Source organism: Suricata suricatta, chromosome 2 (assembly GCF_006229205.1).
Source record: "Suricata suricatta isolate VVHF042 chromosome 2, meerkat_22Aug2017_6uvM2_HiC, whole genome shotgun sequence".
In the NCBI taxonomy this organism is placed as follows: Eukaryota; Metazoa; Chordata; class Mammalia; order Carnivora; family Herpestidae; genus Suricata; species Suricata suricatta.
In genome coordinates this window covers 10,413,361-10,421,950 of record NC_043701.1, presented here as the reverse complement: position 1 = coordinate 10,421,950, position 8,590 = coordinate 10,413,361, and the positions used below count along the sequence as shown (strand labels likewise).

Below are 8,590 nucleotides of genomic sequence, written 5' to 3'. Positions count from 1 at the left end.
AAAGAGGTGGTGGTGATGGTGGAGGGCACTTAAGGGGAAGAGCACTGGGTGTTGTATGGAAAACAATTTGACAATAAAATATTATGGAAAAAAATGCCAAAAAATAAAAAAACAGTACAGTCCATGTTAGTTAAAGGTTACAGTGAAATACATTTGATAGTCTCCAACCTTATGGAAAAGACGAATAAGCTGAAATACAGAATCATGAATCTCAGTTTACTATGTCACTACAGTTGTTTTGGAGTATATTTCTTCAAGTCAAAAAATCATGCTTTTTGACCAAATCTTAAAGTCTTCCTTATGAGAAAGAAGTCTTTTTTTGAGGAAAATATTTGCAATTATGATTGAATTCGCCCTGCCCCAAATATCTGAGGGCCAATCATGAAGAAAAATAACAAGATTGACAGACAGCTGCCCACAGATTGGAAAAAAAGCAACTTACTTTCTCCCAGTTGCACTAGGAGAATACTGACTGAGGAGGCACAGCATGACGACGTGAGGGACGTCCACGCTAAGAAACGGCTATCACCACACGTCTAGTTACGTATCACCAAACACTGTCTTTGTGATGGGAACTTCTGGAGTCTACCCTTACCAGCTTTCAAGCATTCCACGGGGCGCTGTTAGCGACAGTCATGTACATCGTGTGCCCAGCACTTACCTTGTAACGTGAAGTTTGCGTCCACCTTCACCCAGCTCCCCCCGCCCCTGTGCCTCTAGCAACAAAATACCTGGGACTTTTTGTGTAGTTGGTATTTGTAGATTCCACATATAAGTGAGATCATACACTATTTGTCTTTCTCTGACTCACTTCACTTTACCACAATACCCTAAGGGCCCATTCGTGTTGCAAATGGCAGAATAATATTCGATTGTTTGTGTATATAGGCGTGTATATGTATGTGTACAGTATACACACGTACATACACAACTTCTTTACCCATTCATCTACTGATGCACACTTAGGTCGTTGCCCTTTCTTGGTTGTAAACAATGCTGCTAGAGAACATGGCATGCGGATTGCTGCTTCAACACTGTGTTTTTGCTCCCTTCAGGTATGTTCCCAGAAATGGAACTGCTGAGCATATGGTAGTTCTAATTTTTTCCAGAGTGGCTGCACCAACTTACATTCCCACCAACCACAAACAAGCATTCTTTTTTCTCTAAAACCATGCCAGCATTTGTTGTTGCTGTTAGTTTGGTGATAGCTTATCATGGTTCTGATTTGCACCTTTCTAATGAGAGATGCTGAGCACCTTTTCATACAAGTTTTGGCCATTTGAATATCTTCTTTGGAAAAATGTCTAATCAGGTACTGTGGCCACTTTTTATTAGATTATTTGCTTTTTTCTTCTTTTTGGTAATGAATTCTGTGAGTTTTATACTTTGGAAATTAACTCCTTATCAGGTATATGGCTTGCAGATATTTTTTTCTTCTTTTCATAGGTTGGCTTTTCATTTTGTTAAGTACTTCTGTTGTTGTTGGAAGGCTTTAGTCAGATGCAGTCCCACATGTTTATCTGCTTGTGCTTTAGGTGTCATGTTGAGAACATCACTGCCAGGACCAATGTCCAATCAGTTTGCCCCTAGCTTTTCTTCTAGGAGTTTCATGGCTTCAGGTTTCATATGTAAGTCTTTAATCCATTTGAGTTAATTTTGGGGAGTAGTTTATGATAGTCTAGTTTCATTCTTTCACATGTGAATACCCAATTTTCTCAGTACCATTTGCTGAAGAGATGGTCTTTTCTCAATGGAGTATTTTTGGATCCTTTGCCAACTATTAGTTGATTGTATATGTGGGAATTTAATTCTGGGTTCTTGATTATCTTTTATGTCTGCAACCTACTGTTTTGTTCCTATAGCATTATAATATAGTTTGAAATCAGGAAGTGTGATGTCTCCAACTTTGTCCTTGTTCAGGATTACTTTGGCTATTTTCAGGATCTTCTGTGGTTCCATACAAATTTTAGGATTCTTTTTCTAACTTTTGTAAAAAATGCCACTGGAATTGATAGGATTGCATTAAATCTATAGATGGCTTTGGTTAGTATGACATCTTACGGATATTCTTCCAATCCATGAACATGGTATATCTTCCCATTTGTTTGTGTCTTGTTCAATTTCTTTCATTAATGTCTTGTAGTTTCAGTGTAGAGGTCTTTGACGTCTTTGGTTAAATTTATTCCTAAGTATTTTACTGTTTTTGATGCTATTATATAAATGGGATCATTTCCTTCTTTTTCAGATAACTCAGTATACAGAAACACTACTGATTTTTATATGTTAATTTTGTAACCTGCAACTTTGCTGAATTTGTTGATCTAACAGTTTTTTGGTGGTGTTTTTAGGATTTTCTGTATAGAAAATCAGATCATCTGCAAATCTAGTTTTACTACTTCTTTTCCAGTTCTGATGTCTTTTATTTTGCCTAACTGCTCCTTCTAGGACTTCCAATACTGTGTTGAATAGGAGTGGTGAGAGTTGGCACCCTTGTCTTCTTCCTGATCTTGGGAAAGGCTTTCAAACTTTCACCACTGAGTATGAGGTTAGCTGTGCGCTTGTCGTGTATGGCCTTTATCATATTGAGATATGTTCTTTCCATACATTTGTTAAGAGTGTTTATCATGAATGGATGCTGAATTTTGTCAAATGCTTTTTCTGCATCTGAGATAATCGTATGATTGCTTTTCTTTCATTCTATTAATGTGACGTATCATGTTTATTGATTTGTGTACGTTTAAACATCCTTGCATCCCAGAGGTAAATCCCACATGATTATGGTGAATAATCCTCCTAACATGCTGCTGAGTTCAATTTGCTAGTAACCTCATTGAAAACTTTTGCATCTGTATTAGGGGTACTAGCCTGTAGTTTTCCTGCAGTGTCTTTATCTGGCTTTGGTATCAGGGTAATACTGGCCTCATAAAAGCAATTTGGGGTGTTTCCACCACTTTGAGTTTTTAGAAGACTTTGAAAAGGATTGGCCGTTAATTTCTCTTTAAATGTACCAGTGAAGCCATCTGGTGCTGAACTTTTCTTTTTTTTAATCGATTCAAGCTCCTTCCTAGTAATTCATCTGTTTAGATCTTCTATTTCTTCCTGATTCATCTGTTTAGATCTTCTATTTCTTCCTGATTCAGTCTTGGTAGATTGTATGTTTCTAAGAATTTTCCATTTCTCCTCCAATTTATCCAATTTTTTGGTAGAATTTTCGTAGTACCTTCATATGATCTTTCATATTTGGTGGGTTTTGTTGTAATCCTTTTCATTTATAAACTGTGTTGATTTGAGTAGTCTTTTATGTTTATCTTTTCATAAGACCTCCTCTTAATTTTTACTGATATCCAGTTCTCCATTTCACTTTCCCATCTTTGTTTCCATGTTAATCTTGGTTTCCTTCCTCTGTAAGCTTTGAGCTTAGTTCTTCTTTTTCTAGTTCCATAGGAATAAAGTTAGGTTGTTTATTTGAAGTCTGTTTTTTCTTGATGTATGTATTATAACTACGAACTCCCCTCTTAGAACTGCTTGTGTTGCATCCTGTAAGTTTTGATCTGTTGTGTCACCCTTGCGCAGGGGCCGTGCTAACCTCTGTATTGTTCCAATTTTAGTATATGTGCTGCCCAAGTGAGCACCGACCGATACGTTGTTTCAAGATATTTTCTTTTACGATTCTTTTTTGATCTATTGGTTGTAAAGGAGAGTGCTAGTCAACTTCCATGTATTCATGAATTTTTCAGTTTTCCTCTTGTTATTGATATTTGGCTTCATACTACTGTGGGCAGCAGAGAGGACAGCTGGCAGGATTTTAATTTTCTGGAATTTGCTAAGACTTGTTTTGTGGCCTAACATAGGATCCTAAAGCCCCACGTCCTGGCTGTGTTCCCTGCCAAAGTGCAACTGTATGCTGGACTCCACAGTTGCCTGGATTTGCTGGTCAGGCTTCCTAGACAGTCAGGACTGCTACTATCCTCAGAAATAGGCATGGTGATGAATTAGATTCCCTACTTGGGCAGGGCAGCAGAATGGGCCTAGGGCCAGCAGGACTCTATACCATCTGTGGCCAGACAGGGTCACCAGCTTTGTTCTACAGATGGAGAGAGCTGCTGGCTGTGTTCTCAGCTCAAGTGCCCCTTATAAGGAGGCTGCAGGATGGGCTCCCTGACCTCCTGTGTGCTCTGGTTCAGTGTCCCGGTGGGGTGGGCAGAGGCTGTTTTCAGCAGTGGTCAGTGCTACAACTTGTTCCCTGCTCCAGTGGGGTTGCTGTAGAGGCCCTGAGGCTGGCAAGGCTCTTTCTTTGGAGGCCAGATAGGCTATGGTCTTGGCGCTGCAGGCCAGGCTCTTCCCTCCAGTGCTGCTATGGTTGGGTTTCCTGGTGAAGCTGGCTGGAGGCTGTATTCAGTAGTGAATGGACTATAAATTAGTTTCCCTGGTTGGCTGGGGCCATAGATCAGGCCCTAAGGCCTGTAAGGCTCTTGTCTGGGGACCCAATCAGGTGGAACTGTGCACCGAGTGCCCTGGCCAAACAGGGTCACCATTCTGGCTCTGCAGATAGGCAACGCTGGCGGCCCGGTTTTCCACCTGAATGCTGCTGAACTAAACAGCTTCCCAGGCTCAGGCCAGACTTCCTGGGCTGGGAGCTGGACTCAGCAGTGGGCAGCCCTGTGAAGTAGCTGTCCTGCCCAAGCAGCGCAACTGAACTCGCTCTGTGGCTGGTGTGGTCCCAAATCGGGCAGATCTGTGCCCCACCAAGTTCCCTGGTCAGACTGGGCCACAATCTTGGCTCTGCAGAGTGGCTGAGATTACTTGGATGCTGCTGTGAGTGGAGACGTGGTCGTCCACGATGCAAACGTGGCTGCGACAGACCCCACCTCCCTGTTTTACTCACAATCTGATCCCCATGGTCAAGCCGCACAGTTCCCTCTGAGGTGAGCCCCAGTGTCAGGGGAGCCGATGATGTCCTTGTCGAGCCCTCTCTCCTGCTGGAGAAAAGGCAGGCTCCTCCACAGGGAGGAGAGGTGTGGCCAGGGCGTGGCCGCTGCTCTCGGCTCCTCCTCTGTCTCCGTCTCTGTGTCTGAGGCTTACCCCCGTGCTGTGCTCTGGGCGTCCCAATGGTGTCACGTGTAACTGGTACTTGGTTTCTCTTGAGGGGACTGACCTGTGTTGCCATCTTGATGCCATCTCTCTCCCAAAAATTACTTTTTCATGTCTATCCCAGAGAATTTATCCAGAACTTTGGTTTAACAATGTAGATGCAGTTTTTCTCCCTCTTTGTTTGCAGAGTGTTCTAAGATAACCAGTCACTCAGATCAAGTCCTGCTTTAACCAGAGTAAAAGTTACAGATACGTACAAAGTTACAGGTGCCCACATCCTAAGTGACAGACGTCGAGTTGCTGGCTCTGAATGTGAGGGTTCAGTCTCGTCCGTTTGCTTCAAAGCCAGTGTCCCCCGTTATTCTGAGGGCAGCTGGGGTCTGGTGACAACAGTGCAGTTCCAGTGAAATTTAATACCAGATACATTAGGGAACACAGAGGCACGGCCTAGCTTTTCGGTTTCATATTTTAGAGACATAGAAGTACTTAAAAAGGAGAGAAACATTAACATCGATTTTACATTTTTTATCCATTCTCTCAAATCGTTTTCTTTCCCAAAGGTCCGGATGGAGGAAGGCACTTAGTATTCTGCTGCCTTTCAGTGACACCCCACCATCCCATTTCCTCTAAAGCTGCAGAGATTAAGATGATAAGGCAGAAAGCTGCAAATAGGTAGAATTCAGATTATTCAACCCTTTTTGTGTCACACGAAGTGGGGCCATTGGCCCTGGTGTCCTGCCTGCCTTACCTCTGTAGACGGATGCCCAGGGCTGTGGCTCTCTTGCACTGGCTGACAGTGTGGAGGAGCACGGTGGGGGCACCCTGGGGCGCTGGAGCTTTGGAGAGCAAGAGGGGGAAGCGTGTGCGGCCTCTGCACCCGGGTCAGGGTCTGTTCTGATACTTTCAGGGAGGCGTCTCTCTGCCAAAAACAGGAGAACCCTTGCCGTGTGAGGTTAATAAGTCAGACCCAGGTTCAAACTCTGGCTCCATCTATGAACTCCGTTTTCTCATATATAAAATGTGGGTAAGAACAGCTACTTCACAGAGAAGCAGTATGGATTATCTAGTAAAAAATCTAACATAAAAGTACTAAAGAAACTTTCAACTCTTTGTTTTCTTCTGTCAGGGAAGTAGGTCAAGGTTTTCTGCCCCTCCCCCCTTCTTTTTAAATGAAGAAAGAGAGCACATGTACGCTATGTCTGAACTCTTCACAGATGCCTTGATTGAAGTGATTTATAGTCAGCTGAGAGGCACAATGAGCTACACTTCCCCAGGCCAGCAAATCATTTGCTTTACAGGCGTTCACTAAGGCTATGGCTACTCTTTGCTGGACACCAGAGATAGAAAGATGTATACACAACCAAGCCCAGCAGACCGGACATGGCGCAGGTGCTAATGAGGATGGGGCCAGGGTGGGTTGTATATTTGAGTCGGAAGTGAATCCTTGGCGTCGCACCACACACATTCCCCCCACAGGCCTGATCTCTGTGCCAGCTTCCTGGGAATCTGTGGATCGACACCGGTTATTTTGTAAGAACAAATCAGTAAAATTATAAAAAAGGCAATGTAAACGTTTCTTAAGTTGATGACTGTTGGGGCCCCTCCAGCCAAAAAGCCTGCGGAGGTGATTGCACTGTGACCGCAAAGCCTCCGGGGGGAGCGTATGGAATCGCAAAGTCCCTAGCCTTGTCTAGGAAGGCGCTACCCTGGGTAACGGTTGGCCCTCCCCCCATCTGAGGATCAGGACAAAAGAACAAAGGTCCTGGGAGAGTGGGGTGCAGTGCTGTGTGGCCTATAGGCACCCTGCTTCCCCTGCTTGAAATTGTGTGCGCTTGACTGCTTGACCTAAGTGGATCAGAGACTGGGGTTAGTTCTCCTATTATTTATGCCTCTTGGTAATTGTGGTTTCAGTAAATGGGCAGATTTTCTGATTGAAACTTCTCCCCTAGTTAGAGGCACCTTACGCACAGACAATTGTTTGAACTTTTAAAGAAAAATAGCCTTGTCATAAGCTTCAGTTAATATTACACTATATAGGCAAAATAAGAACCCCGCTGATGTATTTTTAGTGATAAATTATGTTTTTTGATCTTCTGTATTGTACTTCATTTCTGTCTTTAACGTTCTGTTCTCTCTTCCGTGAAAACAATGATCCTTTCTGAAACACGAGATTCCTAAGAAGTTACAAACAATGTAATCATTAAAAGAAAGATGTAATCACCCGTGGTATATAAGACACCAAGTTTCACAGTAAAGGGTGGTCCCTTCCACCGTTCATGTTGTCTGTGTTCTTTCTTGTAGATATTTCGCCGACACCAAGCCCCTACTCAGGGACCCTTGGACTCTGGTGCGTGGGCTGGTCCCCCGAAGATGACACTGAGGGAGTAGAGAGGGGAGTAAATGAGCGGTGCCTGGGCGCGGCGAAGCAGCGAGGTGGATGGGGATGGAGTAATTCTCCTTCACTCCGCACCCGCCTGGGCACTTACCGCGCAGCGCGCGCTCAAGGTACAGCAGGTTTTTATCTGCAATTTACACATGAGGAAAATGAAGTTCAGGGAGGTTAAATCTACAGGCTATGATGATAATAAAAGTTGTTAGACACATGTTACCAAGGGAGGTTAAGGCAACTCTTTGAAGGGCTTTACAACAAGAATCGCGGGTGGTCTGTTTTCCCTAAGGTATGGAACTGGCAGCAGCCTGATGGGCAGTCAGCGGGCGATGCCGCCAAAATGCAGAAAACGCTCTAAGCTTTAAACGAATACCTCCTACACCACACAGACAACTGCTTAGCGAGGCCATCGTGATGGGTGTCCAGGCTCCTCACCATCCCGGAACATCAGGTCCCGTTCCAGGGGGGCAGCGAGACGCCCTGGGCACGCCTCTATCTCAGACATGCTCTGCATCGCTCATCTACTCTCTAAAGATGCTTAGACTGTTTGGAGAAACACTGTATATTAAGAAAATAGGACAGATTTCATTAGCAGGAAAAGCAAACTATACTGCCTCTGAAATCCATTCACTGCGATCGGTCTTTATCATTTTAATTATTTGACCTACAGATTTGAAAAAGGTTTTTACAGGTATATATCATTGGCAAACTTTCTGTTTTAAAAATTGCTAATTTACCCTTTCATAATAATAATCCTTCCCATTCAGTTAAGCATCTGACTTCAGCTCAGGTCATGATCTCACAGTTTGTGGGTTTGAGCCCCACGATAGGCTCTGCCTGCATCCTGCTTCTCTCTCTCTGCCCCTCCCTACTTGCGTTCTGTTTCTCTCTCTCTTAAAACAAACAAAAAAACATATTTAAAAATTTAAAAAAAATCCTTCCCAGAGTTGCTATTTTAAAGTTGTTTCCTACCAAATAGCATTTATACTTGTGGTTTGTCAAAAATTAAATATCAGTATTGCTTTTTCTTTTTCTTGCAGGCAGAAACTCAAACTAGTCCTAGTGCAGAGCTAGAGGATACATGCCTTTCATGTACATTTATCTTTAAAA

The 8,590-nt window shown here is 43.3% G+C and overlaps 1 protein-coding gene and 1 non-coding gene across 4 annotated transcripts in view; both read right to left on the bottom strand.

Annotated features, from left to right (window-relative positions):
* Nucleotides 1-8,590, bottom strand: part of TPK1 (thiamin pyrophosphokinase 1) — a 327,322-nt gene that overhangs the window by 3,656 nt on the left and 315,076 nt on the right. Inside the window, exon 8 of one of the 3 annotated variants that reach the window (XM_029922040.1) lies at nucleotides 5,840-6,010. The exons of the other annotated variants lie outside the window; for them this stretch is intronic. Within the exon in view, the coding sequence (XP_029777900.1) occupies nucleotides 5,840-6,010 (171 nt within the window). The remainder of the gene's footprint in view (nucleotides 1-5,839; nucleotides 6,011-8,590) is intronic. 3 annotated transcript variants of the gene reach the window in all.
* On the bottom strand, nucleotides 3,529-3,632 carry LOC115286145. The gene has a single exon (XR_003905900.1). It is a non-coding gene; the product is annotated as a U6 spliceosomal RNA (small nuclear RNA).